The sequence below is a fragment of the Amphiprion ocellaris genome, chromosome 10, assembly GCF_022539595.1.
Source record: "Amphiprion ocellaris isolate individual 3 ecotype Okinawa chromosome 10, ASM2253959v1, whole genome shotgun sequence".
NCBI classification, from domain to species: domain Eukaryota; kingdom Metazoa; phylum Chordata; class Actinopteri; family Pomacentridae; genus Amphiprion; species Amphiprion ocellaris.
Window position 1 is genome coordinate 15,118,268 of NC_072775.1, and position 25,501 is coordinate 15,143,768.

General features: G+C 38.5%; 2 protein-coding genes and 1 long non-coding RNA gene across 5 annotated transcripts; 1 reads left to right on the forward strand and 2 right to left on the reverse strand.

The window, feature by feature from the left end:
* Positions 1-21: 21 nt before the first annotated feature.
* On the reverse strand, positions 22-5,449 carry alg3 (ALG3 alpha-1,3- mannosyltransferase). Its single transcript, XM_055014605.1, has 9 exons — positions 5,220-5,449; positions 4,195-4,294; positions 3,959-4,106; positions 3,578-3,738; positions 2,791-2,911; positions 2,492-2,697; positions 1,870-1,947; positions 1,509-1,652; positions 22-1,410 (listed from the first exon to the last, which is right to left on the reverse strand). The coding sequence occupies exons 1-9, from the start codon at positions 5,443-5,445 to the stop codon at positions 1,230-1,232; spliced, it is 1,365 nt and encodes a 454-aa protein (XP_054870580.1). The 5' UTR covers positions 5,446-5,449; the 3' UTR covers positions 22-1,229.
* mul1a (mitochondrial E3 ubiquitin protein ligase 1a) lies at positions 5,415-9,833 on the forward strand. Of its 2 annotated transcripts, XM_055014606.1 has the most exons (7): positions 5,415-5,561; positions 6,628-6,781; positions 7,276-7,363; positions 7,468-7,588; positions 8,309-8,540; positions 8,704-8,728; positions 8,888-9,833. In XM_055014606.1, exons 2-7 carry the CDS (start codon positions 6,665-6,667, stop codon positions 9,205-9,207), a joined length of 903 nt encoding a protein of 300 aa, XP_054870581.1. In that variant the 5' UTR covers positions 5,415-5,561; positions 6,628-6,664; the 3' UTR covers positions 9,208-9,833. The 2 variants fall into 2 exon arrangements, with proteins under 2 accessions (XP_054870581.1, XP_023147103.1); XM_023291335.3 differs by having other exon boundaries at positions 5,416-5,561; positions 8,704-9,833.
* A 6,915-nt stretch (positions 9,834-16,748) lies between these two features.
* On the reverse strand, positions 16,749-22,653 carry LOC129349784 (uncharacterized). Of its 2 annotated transcripts, XR_008602904.1 has the most exons (4): positions 22,233-22,653; positions 21,467-21,625; positions 20,299-20,568; positions 16,749-18,318 (listed from the first exon to the last, which is right to left on the reverse strand). It is a non-coding gene; the product is annotated as an uncharacterized LOC129349784 (long non-coding RNA). The 2 variants fall into 2 exon arrangements; XR_008602903.1 differs by lacking the exon at positions 16,749-18,318 and having other exon boundaries at positions 20,060-20,568; positions 22,233-22,651.
* Positions 22,654-25,501: the final 2,848 nt, after the last annotated feature.

Below are 25,501 nucleotides of genomic sequence, written 5' to 3' on the forward strand. Positions count from 1 at the left end.
ATGATAGTGACTCCAAACACCTTGACATGGAAAAGTAAATAGATTATTTTATTAACTGATGCCGTAATCCAGTGCCAAGTCCAGTCTAATTTTACATGACATAGACCAAGTGGCCTTTTATTAATATGCTTTATGCAATCACAAGAATGCCTTGACCATCTGAATGGGCTTTTTGTAGTCTAGGTTTCAGCTTGTAATCAGTATATTCTACTACTATGCCAAATATTTAATTACAATATCTAATGATGATGATTTTAATAACCAGGGTGATTATTTGATAAATTAATGAAAGATTACCTTAATGAAATTACTGAAAGGGAAATAAACAGTGGAATTTAACCGTTTGTTGTAATGTGTAACAATGAAAGCAACACCACACAAAAGTTTAGTGGCATCTATATTTAACATAAAGTACTTGCTGTTTCAGTCTACTGCATGTTTTTCACATTAAATTGACTTATGTGCCAACAAGTGTATCCACTCAAACCAGAGGTTGAATTAATTACATATCAAATCAGACAGATGTGTGACCACGATTGTCTACAGCTTCCTTTTACACATTTGTGGGAAAATACTGGAAAATTACTAAAAAAATGGCCTCATACTGGAGAATTGTGTTGTATGTCGCAGAGGATATGCTTATCATGGTTATGCCTGATATTAAGTTAATTTAAAGCTTCTGGTTTTAGTTCTTTGGGATATTATTCACATTCTTCAATACAATGCTTTCTTAGTTCAATGTATAAGATCATTTGAGCACCAGTAAAGGAGATTTTGACAATATCAGAATACAAACAAAAAATTATGATTAGGCCGGAGCAATTATGGAACGAGGGTAGTTTTAACATTATAAGTAGAAAATAATTCCTGTAACAAATTCTTTCCACACAGCACAGCATTCGCAACTCTCTCCTAGCGCTCCATTCTTGTTTTATATATCTGAAAATGAAACCTGAGAATCCATATTATCCTCTTCTTATCTCTTCAATGGCATGTGACGACTACACACCACCTCATCATGCAGGTATTTGTCTGCGTGCACCTGTGAGCTTCCTTCATATGAATCAGTTAGCGGAGATGCATCGAATGGCTCCTTATATTCACTGAAACAGTCTACCGCAGTGACCTCCCTTTGTACCAGTGGTGAGAAGCTCCGAGAGAGCAGGATGATGGAGGCTGATCTGCAGCTGACGGGGCCAAATACAACTTCGGGTCCAATCTGCTGTGGCTCAGTGGCGTTTGTCCTTGTTAGGCGTCTGTTCTTGTGTTTCTGTTGGAACTGACGGCAGAGGTGGAGCCAGCCAAAGACAAAGGAGGATAATGAAGTGACAGACATGGAGGGCAACTGAGCTGCTGGTAGTAGAGGGGTAGGTGTTCCATGAAAGCTCAATCAGACCCAGGATCAGGACCCTGCACACAGGAATAGAGTGTTTAGGGATGTGTAACACTGTAGGTCTAAAACTGATCACAAACTGGACTTGTGGTTTACTACTGAGCCTCCCTCTCACCTGAGCAGGTGGGCCAGCTTCTTGACTCCCCCACTCCAGAGCAGGTAAGGCAGCGTGTGGAAGTACCAGACGTAGAACTGGTAATGCAATGAACGACTGAAGCACATCCCAATGAAGTTAGAGGTGAAGAGAACCAGCACTATCTGTAGATTATCTGTTAAGGTCTGACATAACAAAAAGATTGTGCCAGATTGCCAGGACCGACATTCATTGACACCCTGACTGAAATCGTGTAGACACATTCAGCCAAATTTATATTTGACACCTAATAGTACAACATACAGTTTCACCATCAACCCTGATGTTTCCTTTTAGGGTTGATATTCTAGATAGGAGAAGATTCAAATGGAACAGAAGGATATGATCCACAGTGTTTTTCTGAGCACGGATTTTCCTCTTTCCTGGTTCCTTGAGGAGCTCAAAGACACTTTCTCCTGGTCTGTAAGGGAGGGGGAAAAAAAGGAGCAAATATTCATTTTTAAAAGTTTGCACAGGCATCTTAATGAATAAAATGTATACAACTGACAAAATGATTTACTGCCTACTAAAATATTCTCATTACCCAATCATAAAATAGCAACAACAATCTATAAAACTGCTATTATTGCTTGACAACCAAGATTACATGTGACCCTAAGATTAGGTGACTCAACCACATACACAGACATTAAACAGCAAATTTTAGTGTAATTTATAATTGTCTAACAGTTTCAGAAAATACAAATAGTCCTGGAAATGTTCAAATAAAGGTCAAATCCTCTGCTGTTGAAATATCTTTGTATTTCTTCATGACAGCTTGTTGCATTGTAATAATGACACATGGTTCAGGTTAATAGTGGCAAACAAAACATCTGTAACTCTGCACTTAAGACCACAAGATCAACTACTGACTGAGCCAAAGCCTGTGGTGTTGGGGTTGTAACCCATTATTAGCAGGCATTAAGTCACTTTGTCTCTAGTCACAATGTCAAAATAAGTCTCACCTCTTCCAGCGGCGGAAAGCAAACAGAAGCAGTGTGAGCAGGTGAGCAGACAGCAACAGTAAGTGGAAGTAACGATTCAAGAAGAGCCATTCTGGCAGGAAGCGCCAGTTGACTGTCCACTTGAACATAAACTGGCGGCCAAGATCAAAGGCACAGCTCATATAAGCGATGGGATTCTCTAAGAGGAAAGGGAGGCCCAGCAAAAGCTGTGGTAAAAAAAAAACAGAGATGAATGCTGCTGAATTATTACAGCATCACAGTACAAGTGAGCCTGGCTTGATATTATAAGGAATAGTTACCTGTATGCCTGCACACAGCGAAAGCTTCGGGATTGTTCTGATGAGACCAAACTCAGACAGGAGGAGAAAAAGCAATCCAGGGGCAAAAAGAAGCACGTTCATTTTCACAGACACTGCTAAACTGTCAGAAAGAGAGGAAGATTGAGTTGTAATTTCATCATGTAAGGCATTAAAAAATATTGATAATCTATATAGATTTACAAAGAAACACATCAAATCTTCATGCTATTACTCTGGTTAAAAGAAGCAATTGATGAGAAGCTGCAATAACAAAAAGCAAGCAAAAAGTTTCTGGGTATTTTTTGCTTTACACAGAATACATATTTTACTACTTAGATTTTTTAATTTGTTTCCATGCTGTCTCCTATCTGCTCTGTGTAAGCAGTCTGAAGTTCAGGTCAGTTCAGCTGAAAACTCCCTGAATTTCTGTCACATGACTGCTGGTCATAGCTGAGTCTCTAATGTCATGACTGCTGTGCCAAAGAACACAGAATGTTTTGTTTTTCACAGAATCTGGTGCAAACAGTTTATTTTGGGAAAATATTTAAATGAGACATCTAGTATAAAGTCTGTTTCATGAAATCTCACATTGTTAGCTTAGATTTGGTTGAGGTTTCTAATGGAAAAGCATGTCACAGGAGAGTACTTCAAAGATCGCCAGAAAGATTCTTTCTGTTTTTACAGTTTCTGGTCCAGACAAGCAGTGTAATTTCGGCACTATTCTAAAAACACCATACCTTTCAAACCTGCTGGCAGGTTTTGGGGTCAAGGAGGAGTTCATACTTGCCTGTAAAGGCCGCAGCCCAGGGTCCAGTATCCATCCATGAAAAAATTCATAGCTCCAAACAGCAGCATCATGGCCACTGGATCATTGAAGAGGCGCAGCACAAAGATGGAGTGGATCCGATAGGATGCACAACACACAAAGAAGAACACATATGGAGGAACCTGGGAAAAAAGGAAATGCATAAATATTTAGACAGCAAAGAAAATTTATGCTGCTCGTTTTTTTTAACAAGTAAACTTTTAGCAGACAGCACATTTGTACAGCATATACAGGACTGAAAGTGTTATGGAGAGTTACACACAAGAGGATGCTGCAGTTTTATGGTATATTGTGGCAAAATTCATAATATTGACGTTTTCGTCACGTAAAAAACAAACTGACCTTCTTAGTGCGGTAATATATCCTGAAGACGAAAAGCAGTGTAATGAGGTAGAAAGCAGCAAATATGTACTGGCCGAGGCGGACGTTAACCCCTCGGCTGGTAATGTAGTAGAGAGCTGTGAAGATGTAGACAAATCCAGCTGGGTACCTGAAACAATAAGAATAATTTATCCAGGTGATCTGCACTGAAAACTGGGATGCAAAGACCTAAATCACTACAGGTCTTTGAAACTCACACCAAAGGGCCTGTGTCTCCTTTAAGCTGGGTGTAGTCGTAGGTACCATTGATGACTCCCTCCACTTCATCCATGTAGGCTTTCCAATCGATCTCAGTGTCTGCAGTAAATGACATAAAACGGTGATCACAAATGATGAAGATTACTTTACTATTTTTCCTATCAGTACTATTCCTCTTATACTGCGTTGTTTATAATTTTACTGTACATCTTTCAACTTATTGTAAAAGGAATACTACTCTTTATTTTATCATTTACTTTAAATTAATGACGAAAACATCTTTACTGGATCCAAACCGCTGTCTTATAACTGATCATTCTACAACCAAAAAGCCAAACTCTTTTCCCTTTCATTATTACACCTGTGCAAAACAGTTATTTGCATTTGCAAAGCCTCACTTGAAAATTCTTAGTACGTGTTGTATAAATGAATATTACAAATTACTTACTATCGTGTCATTTTTCTATGAATCTACTGTTAGTCCACTGACTTTTTAAGAACCACGATGCACTTGTACAGTTGTCAAAATTATTATTTGATAGTATGTGATTTAGAATAATTCAGATAACGGATAAATCATTTTAATAAGCTGTTAAGAACGTCAAACCAAGACCTTAGTTGATCTTTGGTGGGCATATTCTGTACTTTTTATAGAATGCACAAGTAATTAAATTAAATTAAAGATTAACTGATAATGACAGTATTATTGCTAGTGTTGCAGCTCCATATAAGACGTATAAGTGAGTATATTAAAGTTATCATTGTTTCCTAACAGTATTGCCAATAAGAAAACACACCATTAACCGCAAACAGTTCTAAAACAAACGGCTGCTGAAAACAAGGAAATTCATTTAACCCTGGAAAGGAACGGAGGATTGTACATGGTCTTGCAATGACAGTAAATTCCCTTTGACAGGTGGCAGTGGAAGCTAAAGGTTTGCTAACGCTAGCCACATAGCATTTGGACTCGTTCAGACAAACGACAAAACACCACAGCATGCTAACTAGCCGCGCAGCTACTTACACGCTACTTTCTGTATGACCCACACATTGATCCCGACCTCGAGGAACCACAAAACCGAAACGACCAGTAACGTGTATTCCGTCTTGAACAGGACCAAATGTTTGTCTTGCCACAGTGTGTGAAGTTTTCCCCACAGTGGGGACGGGGAACCGGGAGACTTTTTCCGCACACCTCCTGCCATCTCGGCGGCGTAGAGACGTGGTTGGACGGAGGCCGCAACTGACATGCGCCGACACTTCATCACGTGACAGTTTTAGCACCTACGTCACGTGACATGGACGACGCCGTTCACTGGAACACGTCATCTTGAGGGCTAGTGTTTCTTTCTGTTTTCTCTGGCAGGTAAAAAAAATAGACTTAGTATTATTTGTACCGGATAATAAGGACGCATATACCGTCATACATAAATTATTATTGGCCATGTGGTTTGGTAACGTTTGCTTGTTAAAACGTTTAGAGGTCACTGCTAGTCTCCAACTATCCTAGCAACGTTAGCCGGCTACCTGCTAACTTTCTCATGAACAATCGCATCAGCAACAATCTCACCGGAGTATAATTTCAGAACATATTATGTGGCAGGTGGCACGTTCAGAACATAAAATTAGACTTTTAGGATTTAGGTATCCATTTTAACTGGAGTTTGCAGTCTACGGTTACACTGATCAAGGGGTTTTTGTTTCAAATTTTGAAATTGTTTTTGCTGTTCTATCTATTTGGTCAAGTCCTACTCCCAGTTTGTGCCCTTTGATTTATTAGCTTTAGCTTACGTTTGATCCATAAAGCTAAGCACTGGTTTCTTCAAAAAAAATTAACGGCTGGCATTTTTGAAAAACCCAAGAAGTTTTTTTTTTGCTTGCTGCCCTGGTAGTATGTCCAGAATCGTTAGGATAAACAAAACATGACAGTAAAAATCACTTTATTTTTTTCGAACTTTAGTTGTGACAGGACTCTTGTATTTCGCAGCTTGTAGTTTCTCTTCTTGACTAAACACAGGGCTATGTCATTGACAATAAGCATACATGACTTACGTGTTATTGTGTTGGCTTAAATAGGGAACAGTAATGACTCCTGAATAGTAGTAAACTGTACATTACTGACACAATACTGTTACATTGCATCAAGTGAAAGTGCATGTTTTTTAATCAGAAATGCAAAGGAAAGATGCTTCAGTTCCTTATTATTACAAAAGAACGTAATGCAAATTCATGGCAGGTAATCAGTAGTGCTAGAAGCTGCATCAATATTTCTGTGTTATTTGTTCCGCATTTAACTCAGATGAGCCAATATTCATTCCTACACACACACTATTAACCTATCAAAGCATGTCACACTCAGTCAGGGGACTCTAGCTGTGGGTTTTACAGACAGTTGATTTATTGGCATTTTTATATGTTGCATTTTTGTGCAGGTCTCCTCTCAGGGCCGTGACTGGAGATCCAGAGGAAATGGATGGATTTCAGGTGAATTTAACAGAAGCAGTGTGTCTTGGGGCCAGCCTTGCCCTCTCAGGCATCTGCTACTATGTGTACAGGAAGAGCCGGACGACAGTAGAAGATCTTGATGTGAGTGATGATTTTTGCAACTATTTTTTATAGTGTTATCATGCATATTCAGCTTGTGTTTTTCATGCTGTGTAAGCCACAGGTAAGATTGGAATTAGCTTTCACATGTGAAGAGAATTTAGTGTGCTAATGTCTCTGAAAACTGAGTCTTCTAGCCCAGTTGTTTCCAGGCTATTAGAGTTGTAAACTCTCTTTACAAGTTGTGCACAGTATGTCTTTGACTGGGATTTTTGAAAAAAGAGCAACTTTTCCCTCTCAGATAACTTGAATGGAGTGATTTTATTAAGCCTGAAAATGTAGACTGTGCAAAAATTCAATCGAAAAATTTAATCATAAGCTGAATGTTATATTGCAGCAATTGTGTTGCATCTCATAAAACCTTGCAACTCTTTTGGTAGGCTGCTGTCCGTGAAATACTTGCTTTGTAGAGTATAATCTGAAACCTTGAATTCTGTCTACTGCATATACAAACAGTCTTTGTGTCCTGTTGTCAGAAAGCTCCACACTTCACCATAGACAGAAGACTTAAAGACATTTTGAAAGTGACTCCAGGAGCATCTCTACAGTATGCTGTCGTTGAAGGTAATCAGAGTTTCATTGTTTCCAATATAGACAAGAGTTGATAGCACATTTCTTCACAGACCTCTTATTCTCTCTTACTGTATGTGTTTATTTTTATATTTTAGGAGTTGTTAAACCAGAGGGCGAGCCTCTGAAAAGTGACTTCCACAAAGAAATTTCCGGCGTGTTACAGAAATTTTTACTGAGAGAACACAGGCTGGTGTGGAACGGCTTTTCACGCAGATGGTGAGAGCCGAAACTAGAAAATGGTACTCCACAGTATTACAAAGTCATGCATAACAACACTTTGTTGTTGCTATAATGTGTTTGTGTGCTCAGGTAAATTACACAAACACAAATCTTTATGTATAACAGAGTTCTTGAAGTGGCTTTGACTTAAAAGAACACTGAAGTGATTTAATATTGAACTTCTATAAAGTTGGGATAACAAAAGAATGCTAAATATTGATTGATTAATTGACATATATATTCTATATGCTAGTCTGTAGTGCAGGAAATGAATAAACTATAGATGCTACAATTAAAGTAATGCAACCTGATTGTGTCTCTGAAAATGTGACTGTAGTATCATATCAATAATATTTAGATTTAAATACCTTTAACTTGGGCTGCTAGGAAGTATCCATATTTGTTTGGCTTTTCCATCATGTGAATATTATAAATCAGTAAAATAGATATATCAAAGCTTTCAGAAGTATGTCCATTTTCCAGTCGACATTTCAGAAAAGTCACAGATTAGCGTTTACTATTTAATTATTTCCATATGACATAAATATAGCAGAAGTAGCCCATTCAAACTACACCCCCCAGTTTGTAATGCAGATTTTCCATTAGCCATTGTACAAGTGATGTTACTTGACTAGTTTTAGATAAAATGCATTTTTTCCTGTATTATCATATGTATAGATTAAAAGGACTCACTGTTCCTCTCTCTTCCTGTTGCAGGACAGACGATGAACGAGTCTTGCATGAAAGAGTGAACACGACGCCCTTTTTTTTAGTGGGATCGGATGAAACTGCAGTCAGAGTCCTGTGCCCTCTGCAGGCCTCTGGAAGGCACATGGAGGTCATCTACGAGAGGTTTCACCAGGTCAATTATGGTTTGAGTGACCTTGTGGGACAATACCTCAGTGGGCAGAAGCCTAAAGGCCAACTGGAGATCGAAGAAATACTCAAAGTAAGTTGTTTGATAAAATACTAAGACTGTTAACATCTGCAACTCAATAATTAATCCATATTCAATTCACAAAATGTAAATTGTGTTATTGCTCACCACTATTGCAAATATTAGCAAAAAATGATCACAATGATAATTATGCAAATACACACCTCTTTTCCAGGTGGGAACAACCCTTACAGGTGTAGGTGAGTTGATAGTGGACACAGACGGCACCTTGAATCTTCGACCTCCTTCTGATGGTTCAGAGTATTTCTTGAGCTTGGGAGACTTTGACACCCTGCGAGGAGAGAAAGAGAGCGAGGCTGTTTGCTGGAAGACACTGGCTGTTGCTTTTGCTTTGGCAGGCACCGCGGTCCTCGTCTGGGTCGGCTTACGCTACTACCGCTGTCTACAAGTTCGCAGGGAGCTGGAGAAGGAAAGAAGGGAGTTTGAGAGACTTCAGACTGAAGCCCCGAGACTGCCTGTCACTGTGGGTCCTGAAGCCGAAGGTGACAATCACATGGACAATATCTGCGTGATCTGCCTCACTCAGCCACGTAACTGTATTCTGTTGGATTGCGGCCACGTATGCTGCTGCTACACCTGCTACCAGGCCTTGCCACAATGTAGATGTCCCATTTGCAGACAGAGGATCAACAGAGTGGTGCCAATCTATCACACCTGAGGCACCTGTATGACTATGTGACCGTAGGACCTCAGTGGACTTTCAAACTGTACCAGCGTTACACCTCAGAAGTCTAAACCGCTGCACTAAATATCTTGGAAGTAAGTGTGAGTTAAAGGGATATTGGGCAAACATTTTGTTGATTACAGAGGTTCAGTGAACTACTTTTAAATTGAAATTTGAAATTGTATATGAGAAGTGCAGGAAAATAAGCGCTTGATGAAAATTAGCAAATTATTTCAATACAGATGTTTATTTTTCCTAAATGCTGGTTTTGTGCCTTAGTCTTACAAATTATACTGATTCCTGCAGTCTCAGAGTGAGTGATTGTACTGTATTTATGTAAGGTTTTGTTTCAGTTACATGTTTAAGTTACGGAAACAAAAACACACCTAGTGCCAGTTTCAGTGTGAATGTGTCATTAATGCACTACAAAAATGTGACAACTCAGTAAATTATCACTCTTTAAAGTAGTATCTGTTGTGTTTGTCACTGACTGTCAAACATCCATGTCCAGGTGTGTTTACAGGTATTTAGGAGTCTGACCACATGCTCCATTTGAAGACATGTTAATGCAAAAAATGTTGAATAAAGCCTTTTGTGGCTCCTGAGCGAGCTAAAACAAAGTGATAAATTACCTCGATGATGCTCAGATGCATGCATGCGCTACAAATTTAGAAAGCAAAAAATGATAGCGTAGACTCAAAAACTCTGCGGCTTGCTTTTTGTCTCTTCTTGAGGTTCGTAGGGTGAGGATAAATTTTCAGCTCCCAGCTCATGTGGATCTCAGACCAAACTCTTTACCAGGATTCTAGGGAGCGAGAGCTCCAGCATTTGACCAGGAAAAAGAAAATATGTGATAATAACTATCACAGGTGTAGATTTTGGGTGGGAGACAGGATACAGGACACTTTATTTGACACAACTGCTCACAGATGATCAGAAACCTGGAGTGAAACAGTGGTACAAATAATCCATTTTCTAATGTTCCATGGATTACCATTTCTGATGAACTACCATGTCTGACTAAGTTTAAACAAAATGCATTAAATCAGAGTTTTGGATATTAAACTAATTCTATATGTATATACGAAATGGTTTTAGCATTTTCAAATAGCCCTGGTAATCCTGAGAGGAAATGTACAAGTCATGCACAACTAATGCTTAGAGGCATGCAGTATTCAGCCTGGAGCCATTTTTACAATATTATACTCATTCTGTATGAACAGCTGAGATCATTTTACATATAGTTTAAGACTCGGTGTACGACCCACCTGTGTCTCTGAGCAGCAGTGGTTACGTCAAATGGCTGCTGCTCCTCTTAAACATTAGCAAAGTAGTTTATGCCTGAATAGACGCACGTGTTTCTCAGGACCCTCAAGCTGAATTCATGTTATTTTTTATTTTTCCATAGATACAATCACTTGTTGACAGCACCTGGTGTCTGAAAAGACTCGGGTCTAGTGAGTCATCAAGCGTACTATTTCTGTCATCTCTAATCAGCTGTGAGTTGACATTGAGAACAGTGGATAGATGGAAAGCCACCTCTGATTTTTTTTTTCAGCTGTAGCACAGAAAGGGAAAAACTAATAGGAGGTAGAGGGGGCCAGTGCAAGGTGAAGAGTGCGGCGTTAGGCCTGAGTCGGGATGAAAAAGGAGCAGGTGGGCGACACAGGATCCCATAAATCTTTCTCAGTGGTCATAAGGGTTCACTTTGACAAATTCTTCATGAGCTCTCAGCAGAACAGCAGCTGTGGCTCTGGGGGAAGAGACTATTACTGTAGCACTGGCAGAGCTCCTGGGGGCATGGAAAAAACTGGCATTTAGTTTGTTTGTTACTGAGAGGATAAAAAGCGATAGGAATAATTGGACGGGCTCGGTAAAATGACATTAAAATCTCAAAACATATATTGAACAAAAACTTTACGGCAGCACGCAACAAAGTTAAAAATCTAATATCTGTTTTTATGAAGAAAAGGTTTCGAAAACGGACTCCCCCACGTTGTCTAACTTTCAATCATAAATTTATTAATGTAACGCGCATCAGGCAAATAATGATGAAGAAAAGCGTTAAAATTAACATTGTGCATAAATTGTCAGAAAATGTTTTGAGTAGATCAACTGGTCCACTGAGTTATTTTATACTCTAGTCAGATGGGACTTTAAAGGACCAAGATCAGACAATATGACCAGAATACAGACTTTCCTTTGATCAGTGACTATATAAGTCACTGGACCTTAAAATGCAGAATGACACGATGCTCCACATGACAAGAGAAAGACCAGAACAGACTATCAGGGCTGTAACCAAGCACCTGAATGTCCACAACTCCACCATTTGTTGTCTAAGAAATAGTTTCAGGCAGCAGCATATGATAGACAATCTGTCACATGACCACAGACCAAGTGTCACCACCCAAAGCCAGGGCCATCACATCTGGCCTGTTCATCTGTGAAAGGATTACAAAGAATGTTGATGATGCTGTTGGTGTGAATAACCAAAGAATATTTACTCAGGCTGTGAAGAATCACCTCAGCACTGCAAAAACTCAAAATCTTACCAAGTCTATTTGTCTTATTTTTAGTCAAAATGTCTCATCCCACTCGATTTAAGATAAATTCACTTAACAAGTGACATTTCAGCAAGATTGAGGGACTTATTTTAAGACAATGCATCTTAAATATCTTGTTAACTCAAACAATCTTGAAATTATCTTGTTTTGAGTTGTATTTTACAAGAAATACATCTCAAATTAGGAGGTTACATGAAAGCAAAAATCTATTTTCGAGTGAAAAACTGCTATTTTTTTAAGCATGTCTGGCTTATTTTAAGACACCTAAGCTTGACAATCCTGGTAAAATATAGCTTAAAATAAGTTTTCCCAGCTAATTTTAAGATCTCAATATTCTAAATATCATATCTTATTTCAAGAAATCTTACCAAGCCATTTTCCACTTGTTCTATTGGCAGACTTTTTCACTTATTTCAAGGTAAAAGTTCCTTGAAATAAATTTTTTTTTCTTGTTTTGAGAGGGGCATTTTTTCCAGTGCATAAGATGTCGAGATGAAATCCTCACAGCCAGGGTTATTCTGCCCATTCGCTGCCATCACTTCTATAGCATTAGCTGAAAATGTTCAGGTCCTACCATGGAATGCAGACTCTCTATTCACACTTGCCATTGAACATCTATACTAAGCTCAGCATGGATGTGTCTGACAACATGACCTTGTGCCCCAAAATGTCCACCAACTTCACTGAGCCTTTCAGGAAGAGTGGCACAGCATTCTGCCAGCAACATAGACAGCCGCATTAATTCTGTCCATTGGAGTTGTGTGATGCTGCACAATGCGAATCATGGAAACACTCATTCCTGACACTCTCCATCTGCCTATCATCATTTCCAATACAGTTTTACTTGGTTGCTTCATGATGTCCATTCTGCTGTAGAGAGGCTGCATGTAGTAATCGATAGAATTTAGTAAAATATTACATGCTGCATTTGTATTTCTGTTCAGTGTACATTTACTACAATGCCCTTATATGGATAGCTCTGACCAAGAAATGAAGTTTTCTCTTTCTGCCCTCACTGTCTGTGTTATTTGAGATGTAGCGCCTACTGCTTCTTCCACCACTAGGTGTCCATCTTTCTTCATATGACATCCTGCACTGACAGTGAGCGGAGACACTGATTCCAGTAGATGGTCTCCAAGTCACATGCAATTAATGTACACCGTGAGATCCTGTTTAATCCACTCTGATAGCTGACAAACAATTTAGACGATATGATTATTCTTTAATTGGACGTGCTTCATGGGTGTTGACTTTGATTTGTGATGATGAGGGGCGCAGAGTCCAGTTAAGTGAAACCCTTTTATATTACGTATAAGCATTACCTTAGTCGATGATTACTGGGAATTTTCAACATAATCAATCTATTACCATGACTGTCTAAGTCGTGGGTGGGAAACTTGGGAAGCTTTGTCTCCATTTTCGTGCAGATCCAAAAGTCTCAGATATTTCAATGGATTTTCATAAAATCTGGTTTAGACATTCTAGATGATGGTATCTAATGACTCTGGTGTTTACTTGACCTGTGGTTTTGAGGCAAATGTTTTGACAATGGACTGCCTTATAATCAAGAGCAGACGTGTTCCACTCAGGAGGAACTGTCATAACTTTGGGGATCTCCTGACTTTTCATCTCACCTCAACATCAAGCCAGAATTAACATTTTAATAATCTAAACTTAATATTGAATTATGTGCTCAAATGGTGCAAAAGCCATGTTGTTGCTCTGCTGAGTTATTCAATTTTCGTTTGCGTTTATTTATTTGTTTGGTAAATTGCCACAGAAGTCTTTTGTGTGTCAAAGTCTCGCATCCAGAAAGTCTCACAGATCAGCCAAACCAGAGCAGATGGAGACAAAATGCTGTATTTAGCACAATAGAATGTGAAAGGAAAATGGCGTAGCTCCAGCTCTGCAGAAACAAAGTTCTGATAGATCTCTGCAATGTTCCCTCTAATTTTTCATGAGTCTGAGCAAACACACAAACTCCCTGAGCGTCCCTTGGACCACTGTGAGCAACATCAGACGTGTGCACTGTGGTCACACCAGCATCACATCCATTCAAGTTACATGGTTCATTAAAAGAATCATATTACAGCATTTACATTTCTGTTAAAACACTTTGTCAACAGGAGCCAGTTGAAGGCTGCAGTGATTTTAGTGACACTACAATGTATAAGAGTGAAGTTATTGAATATTTGTCTCTCTTTACTGTTGCAGCGGTTTTGCAAATTGCAGACGGACCCTGTTCACTCCATAGACACCAATGTTATTCCTGTAGCTTGGAAGACAGCTACTTTTGATAAAACTGGGCTTGTAGCACATTGTCTGCCTTGCAACAATGGGAAAGAGGCACCGTTTATGTTTTGACATCCTATATCTAATGAGTTATTGATGCTGGAAGTCCGAATCTGTGAATATCTTTCCAACTTTACTGAACTTGGGGCCACTACCACCTAAGGAGTGATATATTTAATTTTGAAAAAAGCATTTAGCCATACTTAAAGCTTTAAGTGCTTTATTAACACGGAACTAAAAATTTTGTATTGTTTTATTATCACAGGTTCTGTCTGAAAAGAGGTGGCATCATTTTAAACAGTGAAATCAAACTAATAAAATGTAATGACCAACCAGTGAGCAATACTGGATTCTGCAAAAACATAAACAACTTTTTAAAAAATCTAAATCTTATCTTAACACAGTTAATGTATTAACTTATTTTTGTGTGTATGCATGTATTTATTGATGTATTTAGTACTGTTAACATATCAGAGTTCTGAGTGAGTTTTTCTTAAGATAGGCAAAGGCCATTTATTGATTACATATAGGCTCTTAAATGTTTATTAAAAACTAAAAAGCATTTTTAAAAAAACAACTTAGGTGTTTATTGAGTCACTAAAATACTGTAGAGTACAGACCACATCAGCATGATTATAAGCATCCTCTGGTAAATTAACAACCAGATACTGATGTCTCTCACCATATGGACTTCAGGAGATGACTGGGGGATGATAAACTGTGACCTACTGGTTGGGTTCACTCTGTTTTCATGTTTCTTACATGTTTGTCCCCTGACAGCCGGGTCGTAATGTTTTTTGAGCAACACACCATACTATGATGTTTTTACAATGATGGATCTACTATGAAACCAGTTTGACATGTTCAGGCGTTTTTTGTGTGAAAACTCAGAGATTTCAGGTATCAGAAGGTGGTTTTCAACTTTCTTTGTTAACTTTCTGCCTCAACTTTAAACTAAATTTCCTTCACTAACCCAGCCCTCTGGACTTCCAGTAAGCTTTGTTCCTATTGGCTGTCCAGGTGGCTGCTTGGTGTTATCAGGAACACCTGAGCAGCTCAGTGTCTTCCTGCTTTATTTAGCTGCAGTCAAACATTTCCTCTGCTTCTCACCAGTGAACCGGGTTTGGCTCCGTTGCTTTAATTTGTTCTTTAGGCGTTGGCTTCCAGCTTCCAGCAGTAAAATAGACTTTAATGTGTTTCTTGGTGTGTTTTAGGGCTTTGTACTGGATAGTTGTCTTGGTAAATGAGGTTCTTTAGCCACAGTTAGCACATGGTGGCAATGTGTGCAGTCATTAGTGGATTTGGTACAGCTGAGTTGTGTCTTTATCTTGGCTGTAGTGAGTCTGCAGAGGTTTTTGGTCAGACACATTCTGTATTCTTGTTTGTGAACCAACGTTGGTTGTCCAGAAGGTAAGAGTTCCTGTCCTGATTCTCTGTTCTCAGAGGTTCTCTGGTAGGCTGCAGGAGACTTCAGCGTTTGGGTTGTGCTAGTTTGGTTTTTGTATGGTTTCATTTGGACGACTATCTTGAGGCCCCTCCATGTGGTTTAGTGAGGTTTTCTGCAACAGTTCTACAAAGCAACCTGCAGCAGAAGAGACTTTGAGAGTTTTTAGGAAGTTCTGGAGACCAGACTTTAGAGCAGCAGAAACATTTGTCAGCAGTTTGAGCAGGAGAAGGTGAGCTTCAGAGTAGAAATGAGACAGAAACCTTCTTGACCCGTGTGGTGAGGTCCTGTACCAAGAGTTTGAGCAGGTTATGAAGAGTCTGTAGTTTTTTGGTCTGAAAACACAAGAAGAGTCGACTCATAAAAGGAGAAAACAGGAGATATTGTTGGTTCTTCTGTCGCTCTGCAGTTTCCTGAGACTGAATATCAAGTTTATATTTTAAATGATTTCCCATGTGAGCCCAAGAAGATTTCAATAAACTCCATCCGTCCCCTGGACACAACATATTTTATTACCATGTTAAATCATTTTTTTATTTTTTTGGATTTTAGCATAGTTTTTTCTCTTTGCTTGTTTAGTTTTGTAATCTGTGTGAAAGGTGCTAAACAAATAAAGTTGAATTGATAAACTGAATAATTGACCAACTCATGATTGTGACTACAGAAGTATTTTCTTTGTGATTTAAGGGTTTGTGTCATTTTTAAGGTTGGGGTTAAAATCTTGACAGAAAAAAAAGATTAAAGAAATAAACTACAGCAAAAAGGCAATTAAATCAAAGGAAGAAACATTTAATATAATAAACTTTTAAAAAGAAAATTAAACATTAAATACAATTCAATTATATTAGACAAAATGTTTAATTAGATAATTAAACAGAAGATGCAAAGCATGTAATTATGAAATTAAACAAAAATATTAAACATTAAAGATGAAATATTTTAGATAATTAAACATTTAAAAAATACAATTAAACAAGAATATTACACATTTTGAAAAATATAAAACATTTAATTAGATTATTAAACCTTTAAAAGTCAAAACATTTAATTAAAAAATTAAATGTTGAATTAGAAAATTAAATCTTAAAGACAATAAAACTTTAAATAGGAATTAAACAGAAAATACAATGAAGCATTAAAAAAGAAAATTAAACATTAAAAGGTGGTAAAACATTTAAAAAGAAAAACCTTAACAAAGATTTAATCAAAAAATTAAACATTGGGAAAGAAAATTTTTCAAACAAGCCGATAAAACATTTGAAAAAACAACAATTAAACATTAAAAAGACAAAACATTTCGAAATCAGATCAGACATTAGAACAGAATAAAAGGTGAGAAAAGAGCAAAACTAAACATTTAAGAAGAATCAAACTAAACACAAAACATTTGAAAAGACACCAGTTAAACTTTAGAAGATCAAATTAAACAGAAGAGACAATAAAATGATCAAAAAGAGCAAAAACAAATAAAGGCCTTAAAGTGTTTTCTAGTCTGAAATGAAAACATCAAGTTGTTTCTTCAAACGCTTCCTCTTTCTGTGCGCTTGATTTGATTGTGGACAGATTTACTAAGAACTCATTTCAGAAAACTGCTTTCCAGATAAAGTCTACTAGTAGTTGAAGGCATTTATCAAACTAATGTTACCTTCTGATCTCCACAAACTTTACTGTTCAGTGAAGAGAATCAAAGTTTGTTCAGGATTTCTAAATAACCCACATATGAAGGTCTGAGAAGAACTCAGATGGATGGTCTAAATGTGAAATCAAGACTCATGGTCACAAGTTTTAAGGCTTCTGTTAACCAGAAAGTTCAAACTAACAGAGAAGTACTGAGAAACTTTTAAAATTTCAGTCCTCAGACTGTCTAAAGGTTCAAACGAACAGAGAACTACTCAGGAACTTAGAAGATATCAGTCCTTGGGCTGTCTGAAAGTTAAATCTAACAGAGATCTACTGTGGGACTTAGAAAATTTCAGTCCTCAGACTGTCTGAAGGTTCAGACTAACAGAGAACTACTCAGGAACTTTGAAGATATCAGTCCTTGGACTGTCTGAAAGTTAAATCTAACAGAGAACTACTGTGGGACTTAGAAAATTTCAGCCCTCAGACTGTCTGAAAACTCAGGTCCAGAGGACTCGGGAGGTGTGGAGGCTTTGGAAAGTCTTGGAACTGAGGGTTCAACCCTCCAGCACAAAGGCCGAAGTCCAGCCTCCTGAGAAAAACGGTCGAGTCGAGACTCGAGTTAAAAAAAAAACTCGAAAACGACAAAAAATAGATGATAAATGCGCAAAAAAAAGAAGAATTAGTATCTGAGCGAGTAGCTCAGGGGGATAAGAAGAAGACTACCAACTGGAAGGTCGCAGGTTCAAGACCCACCACCGGCATTTTTCTTTCTTTGTCTTTGTCAGAATTTTGAGAAAACTTAAGAAGGGTCTGGTCTTGAACCAGCGACCTGCAGCTCCATAGGCAAATCCTTAACTCACTGAGCTACAGATCAGATGAAAAGAAATAAATTCGTCGTCCCTTTGACATCGTAGTTCGTGAAGTGACCACATGGGCAGAGCCAAGGCGGAGTCTGGGTGGAGTCAGGGCGGAGAGTAGGCGGGGAGGTGGGTGGTGGCCTCCCCCCTCTACTCCCCCACCTCCCTCCACCGCCCACCACACCTTCCCCCACCCGACGAGTTCTTCGAGTCTCCACGAGTTCTTCGAGTCTCGACAGGTTTTCCCGAGTTTCTGGAGTTTCCACGAGGTCCGAGGCAGAACAAGTTGTCATGAAGAGGTGTTGAAGTCGGCCAGGATGGACTAGAAGGAAGACGACGAGAAGAGCAGGTCTTTAACCACCATCCATAAAATCCATGGAGTCGCTCCAGAGAAATGAAGGGAGGTCAACTTTTATCAACCTCCATCTAGATGTTCAACTTGATATCTTTACTTTGACATTTTTAGCACCACAAACCTTTAGTATCACACGTTTTTATCATTTATTAGGATTTTAATGGAATCCACCAGCAGATTTTGTTTTTGTTGACAAACTTTATTCTTGTCATCGTGGGACTGCAGTATTTAAAACTGTTCCTTCTATTTGACCTCATGTTTATTAGTTTTAGTGGAGAAAGTTTTAATTGTCAATTAGTCTCTTAAAAACTAAATAATAAATTGGATTAGTCAAGAGGTTTAAATTTCTTACTTTGTCATATTTTAAATATGACAAAAAAATATAAAAATAAAGTCTTGAGACAGTCTGACCTGTAATTGGCGTTATATAAATAAAATTGAATTAAAATTGTATGTATCTTGTAATGTTGGAGTAATTCAGCCATATATGTTAGAAAACACATTTTCTTTGTCCATTAATCTGTCGTTTTCTCCAGTAATTCATTTCTTGTTTTGGTTTATAAAATGTCAAGCCAAAATATATTCAGTTTACTGTCATAAAAACCAAAAAGATTTACATTCATGATGCAGTAATCAGGCAGTTTTTCACTTTTTATCTGAGTTTAGTCAGAAAGACAGTTGATAATGTGTGAATTGTTGCAGCTTGTGAGCATAGAAGGTTTTAATCTTCGGGGCCAAGTGTCAAAAAACATTTAGAAACCAGCATCAACAAAACACTCAACAAAGATTTGAACATCATTTGCATGACAATGTCAAATTAAAGGACATTTATTTCCAACGTAATTGTGTGATATTCATCCTCTGGAGCTTTCTCTTCACATCGTCTTCCACCTGGACTGGTTTGGTCGGGAGCATGTGCAACAAACATTTGAAAAACTGCACTTTAACATCAATGAATGACACTGAAGTTTAATCTCTACATAATGAGACTGAGTCTGGATGTGCTGCTCTGTCATTAACTCCTAAGTTTAGGGAAAGTTAAAACAAAAGAGGACAGTTCAGATAAGACTTGAGAATGAGCTTATTTTGAACAAACATCTCAGACTTTCTGAGCTTCAGCACCTACAGCAAGGTAATTTAACAACAAGCAACTCAAGAGATCCAGAAGTTGGAGAGAGTTAGCTTTAGCTGAGCCAAAGAACATGTGAGACGCTAACCTAGCAAACATTTCAGACTTTTCTCTGTGAATTCTGAGAAATAATTTCCTATTTAACGACACAGCTACACATCTTAACTCAGTCTCATTAAAACAGACTCTAATTCAGTGTCATCCAGCCATATTAAAGTGCAGTTACCCAAAATGTTTGTTGCATGAGCTCCAACAAAACCTGTCCAGGTAGAAGGCCACTTTGACAAACAGGAAGTGGACGATTCCAAGCAGATTTATAGAAGGGGGAACCAGACTGTACTAAGTGTGGTCGAGTATAGAGGGGTGTTTTGTGGGTTTTTAAGGCTGATAATGATTATTAGTGAGATATTTGGAGTAGATATTCATTTGCAGTAAATGAAAGCATTTAAAATCTTGGAGTTAAACTTAGAAGAACACAAACTCTAACAGAAAACTTTGTTGATACGTTTTTGTTTTGTTTACAGATGTTAAAGGAGTTTTATTCGTGACGTATAACCAATCAAATCACTCCAGAAGACAGAGCGACCACAGGTAGATAAAGGTTCAGAGCCAAAGTAGCACCATTTTTAAATGTATTCATTACCGTAAATCAGTAAAAAATAAAACACTGATAATCAGTAAATCAGTCAGCCCACAATTACTACAATTCTACAATGTATGTCTCTTTGCTTTGACTTGTTGTTTGTACAATATACGATGTATATTATGCTTTTTTTTCATAGCAAAGGCTGTACTATGATGTTTTCTAAGCGACATACGATGCTACTCTGCTTGTTCTGGCTGCTGCACTCCTCCTCTGTTGTTTTCTGGATTGTACTCAGCTGCATGCCTTCGTCCACCAGGCCTCCGTTGACTCGTCCCGCCTGCCGTCTCTGGAGCTGAAGCTGGATTGGAACAGACCAAAGTACAGTCCAATCACGATGCCAGCTGCCCTCAAAAGGCTCCTTCATCTGGTGGAACTTCTTCTGAGGGGAAGCTGAGCTGGCCCGGCAGAACTTTGGAGATGTGTTCCAGTGGTTGGTGGATGTCTGGGGAGATAGAGAGGGACCTTTGAATTGTTCAGAAAGGAAAACAGGGAACCCATTGGTAGTTTTAGTTTAGGGTGCTACTGCGGTGTGTTTTTGGGTTTTAAGAGGTGAACAGGAAGAGTTTTTTTTGTATTGGTTATCTTTTACTTTGTTCCTGGTTGGAATGCCCATCAATGTTAACATGAAGTTCACTTTTAGTTCTGTTTATTTATTTTTATTTGACTAACACCAATTTGCTTTTAACCCCCTCACATGTTGTGTTGTTGTAAACTTCCTCTTTCAAAAAAATACTCGTCTAACCCTCTGGAAACCAGCGTTTGGACTGTTTTTGTGTTGCTCCTCACCTACTGACAGCTGTGGACTAAAGGCTATACTGTGACGTTTTTAGAGCGACATGCTATACTATGATGTTTGTTGGGCAACACGCTATACTATAGGCTTTTTTAATTGACATATTACTATGACTTTTTTTTTGTTTTAGTTTTTTTGTTGTTTTTTAGCAACATATTATAAGAATATGAACAGATTTAAAACTTACTATACTTTTACTTGTGCAATGAAATATTATTCTATGGCATTTTTTAGATGACATATTATACACTGATGTTTTCTTGAATAACATACTATTTTGACAATATACTGCACTATGACATTTTTTGAACCACATAATAATCTATGGGGTTTTTTTGCCGACATGCTATACTATGAACTACAGGCCATACTATGTTATTCTTGAGTAAAATATACTATACTTTGACATTTTCTGAACTACATCCTATACTATGGCGTTATACACAGAGTGCTTTGGTTACATGTTTATTTATAATCTAGATTTTTTTCTGTTTTGTTTTTTGACAGGATTACCACAGACCTGACCGTGAACACCATTGACACCCACCTCAGGGAGACGCTGTCTAAGATCTCAAGGCTGCTTGGTCGTGGTCTTTCTGGCACGTACTCTTCAAAGATGAGCCGGGAAGTTTAACACTGATGGAATGACACCAGGTCTAAGCCGACAAACTTCCAATTCCTCCTCAACCCATAGTCTCTGGGAAACCTACATAGAGTAAGAAAAGTAGACAGAGAAGTAATTAAGTCTGTACACAACATATTAAAAAGAAATCATGCTAATAAATTAAGTACAAAGAACCGAATTCACCAATATACTGAAGACCAGAGCTATTTAATTTGATAAGTATAACCTTGTTTAGTAACATTTCAATTATTTGAGAGCAGTCCTAAAGAACTGCCTGTAATCCCAATCATAAAATGGGTTTGGAGGAAGAACATAGATGGTAATCTGGATATACATGAGTTAGGCTTTATAACTACTACTGGTAGTATTGGTGGTAGTAATAGCAATGTGACTACTACTAGTAGTGCTGCTGATACTGGCACTGCTACTACAACTTGTAATACTATTACAAATGCTGATACTACTTCTATGACTCTAACAGCTATTTTATACTACTACTGCTTGTACTTTTAGTATTACTACTACTGCTTGTACAACTATACTACAGCTACTATTAATCGTCTGGTATTTGCTTGTCAAGCTGCTAGCTCGCCTTAGTGTTTTGCTAGTGGCTAACTAGTTAGCTCTCATAGACTGGAAGCTCTCAACAAGATTTCATAATGAAAAAAGAGCCAAAAACTATTCGTACCTATGAAAAGTCATTCCAAGTTTCCTTGTCTCAATCGTACGACACAGTGTGCAATTGTATGCAGCACAGTGAGCCGGCATACTTGTTTCCATTTTCACGATGTCTACATCAACGGAATGCACTGAAACTTTTCCCCCACTAGCTTAGCCTCGCTGTAGCACTCAGCTCAAAGGGGCGTGTCCTATCTACTCATTCATATCTATGAGAACAACGATGGCTGCACATAAGGACGCATGACGTTGATTAGCTGCGTAAATACCATTCTATACAGTCTATGGTAAATATGTATGTGAATCGCATCATTGGCTGCAGCAGTCAGTCACCGGTCACTCACTGACTCACAATGAAAAATAGCACAGAATGAATTGTTACGTGTTTATTTTATTTACAATTTAGGTTGGATTTTTTTTTTTTTTGTGCGCAGCGCAGATTTTCTGTGGATCTCTGAAATCCTGACATGCCGCGACCTCATGTACTTGTATTCCAAATAGGAAGGGCTGGGGCAGAGGGCTGTTTTCTTCTCTCTCTCTCGGTTTGCCAGCTCGGCTTTAGCAGACAATGCAGCAGACAGCAGGGGAAAAAGGTAGAGATGCGGCACCTCAGGAGAGAGAGAACCATCACACCGTGCTATAGTCCCTGATGCCAATTACCGCTGTCACCCATCTGCTTTGGGCAAGCAGTGAAACGTGGGATAAGTGACCTACTTTCTGACAGTAGTGTGACTGCAGTGCTTCTCCACTCATCAACAAACTGAGTGCTCCCTCCCTGAGGAGAAAACACGGGGATGGTATCACAGGGAAATACATACTGGTCAGAAATAAAGAGTTTTGTTGTTTGAATTTTCAGTTTAAGCAGAGTACATCGGTTTTATAAAGTTCAATCACTGAAATCAGGCTTTACTATACAATTACAGTATTTGACACCAAAAAATAAATGGACAGAGGAGCTTAAACTGGAAGATATTAACATATCTTCTAACCATGCAGACAGCTGTGGTTTTATTTGCCTGTGATTTCTGCTGCTTACCCAATTCAGTGGAATCGAATTTTAAATGTGGTACAAACAGCAACTAAAATTTAATAATGAAATATATGTCAGTGCCCAAGTAAAGCAAAGTGTTAAAGTGAAGTGTTCACAGTGATGTCTGTGGATCATTAAGAGTAACTGGAACATTGCTTCAGAAAGGCAATCGCAGCATAAAATTTTATTCTCTGAGCAGTCAACTGGGAACAAAAATCTCAACTATGTGCACAGCGAGATATCAGTCGAGCTGTGGTTCTCAACATGGCGGTTGTGGGAAAATCTTATTTAAATTGCATTAATTTATATGATGGCCACTTGGGAGCAGCACAAAAAGCTGGAAACACAACAATCACCTTATTGAAAATGTGTTAGCAAACTGTTGCCTGGTTACACATCCAGCAGACCTGGAGCATCATTAGCATTTATTAAAAGTTCTCTTTGTGGCCACCTGACAAATGTAAGTCCAATATCCATTTTCTTAGTTTTGTTCTCTATTAACACGTTTGTTGAATATCAGACATTTACCATTTACCTTCTAAATGCTGCACGGGCGTTGACCAGCTTTGGTGTTGCACAGGTAATGTACTGTTGGTTTAAGTGCTTTTTTTGTCATAATGCTGCCTGTTATGAGTGGAAATTATGCTGGTAAGAGGTAAGAGTGAACTAAAAGACTAAATAGTGAAGTTGTGGGCCATAAAACCATAACAATGCACTGAAAGATGCTAAAAGGCTCTGCAGAGCCAAGTCTGATTGTCAGTATGGGTGCCTTTCACATTACATGTAATCACTAACTTCATTAATGACATAAAATATTGATTAGTTAAAGTTTAAGTACAGTAAAAAAAAAAAAAAACTTTAAAAAAGGGAGGAACATCACTATTGCAATTAGTGCGATTGGGTTGCAAGGAGACACACTAAAACTAAAAAGCTTGTGTGAATCAAGAAATAACACTGGTTCCAAATCCACTAAATGTAGGAACTTGACTCATATAACACAACATGGTGACAGGTTTCCCTTTTAAATGACCCACAGATTTCACCAATGTAACAGTCAATAACATGAAACCTGCACCTCTGATCACAGCTTTTTCCTCCCATCTGAATGAGGTGTAGAATGCAGAGTGTACAGTGTGGCCTCAGCCTGCTGCACTCTACAGCTGTGAGCATTTCTGTTTCTCACTGATCCAAGGGCAGGAGCTCTGCCAATGTTCCCACAATCTATTGGAGGATGTTTATGCCGGAAAACAAACAGCATTAATCTTCATGACGAGAAACCCAGATACACACAGTACTTTGATTTGGTCAGCAACTGCAGATTGTGGTGTACGTCTCCTCTTTCTGCAGCTACATTTTTAGTTTTCCTGAAATATACACCTGCTCTCTCTCTCACACACACAGATGTGTTTCCATCACTTCAGAGGTCATTACCTTGACTTAGTTATTTCCTAGAAACACACCCTAACTCTAACCATTATCACTGTTTCCTTAACCCCAAACAAAGCCTTCGGCCTATAATAATTTATACTATACATATTTGCTTTTTGCACAGTAAAGGGAGACAAATCCCCCCAGTGTGACTGTGTCAACACATTTATGTCCCCACAACAGGAGTAATACAACTGCACACACACACACACACAAATCCTAAGAGCCGAATTGATCCTGGCTCTTAGCTCGAGGCTTGTTATTGGTGTTTTTCCTCAGCTAGTGTTCCTCAAGGAGGAACGTAATGTGTATATACAAAGCGTGTGTGCACACGCACGGGTGTTTGTGTGTGTGTGTGTGTTTGTGTGTGTTTGTGTGTGTATAAGTTCAGCAGAGCTTGGTCTGCTCAAGGGGAGAGATGGGGAGGGGGTGAGTGACTCAGCACCGTGATTCATTTGTAATTGGAAGCAGTGCTTCAGGAGCACACACACACACACACACACACACACACACACACACACACACACACACACACACACACACACACACACACACACACACACACACACACAAACACACATTTCTTCGGGGTGGGTGCCCTTGTCAGAGATGATGGGACTGATTGAGTGAACCTGATCATTAAGAACTGCTGCCTGCTAAGAAGGCAGAGAAGGAGAAAGAGAAAGGATGGGACAGAGGAGGAGAAATTACAGCATGCAGAATGATCAGTTGCATCAAACAGAGACAGACAAAATGAGGGCTTATTGCACCTCAGCCAGCTGGGTTATACACTTCTGTACCAGGCAATGCCTCATTAAAGG

Excerpts from the sequence above, each read along its gene's own strand:
- mul1a (XM_023291335.3), top strand. The coding sequence starts at position 6,665 with ATGGATGGATTTCAGGTGAATTTAACAGAAGCAGTGTGTCTTGGGGCC. Across the intron at positions 7,589-8,308 it reads AACGGCTTTTCACGCAGATG|GACAGACGATGAACGAGTCT; the intron begins GTGAGAGCCGAA and ends TTCCTGTTGCAG. Across the intron at positions 8,541-8,703 it reads AGATCGAAGAAATACTCAAA|GTGGGAACAACCCTTACAGG; the intron begins GTAAGTTGTTTG and ends CCTCTTTTCCAG.
- alg3 (XM_055014605.1), bottom strand. The coding sequence starts at position 5,445 with ATGTCAGTTGCGGCCTCCGTCCAACCACGTCTCTACGCCGCCGAGATG. Across the intron at positions 4,295-5,219 it reads GGTCATACAGAAAGTAGCGT|ACACTGAGATCGATTGGAAA; the intron begins GTAAGTAGCTGC and ends CATTTACTGCAG. Across the intron at positions 1,948-2,491 it reads GCTTTCCGCCGCTGGAAGAG|ACCAGGAGAAAGTGTCTTTG; the intron begins GTGAGACTTATT and ends CCTCCCTTACAG.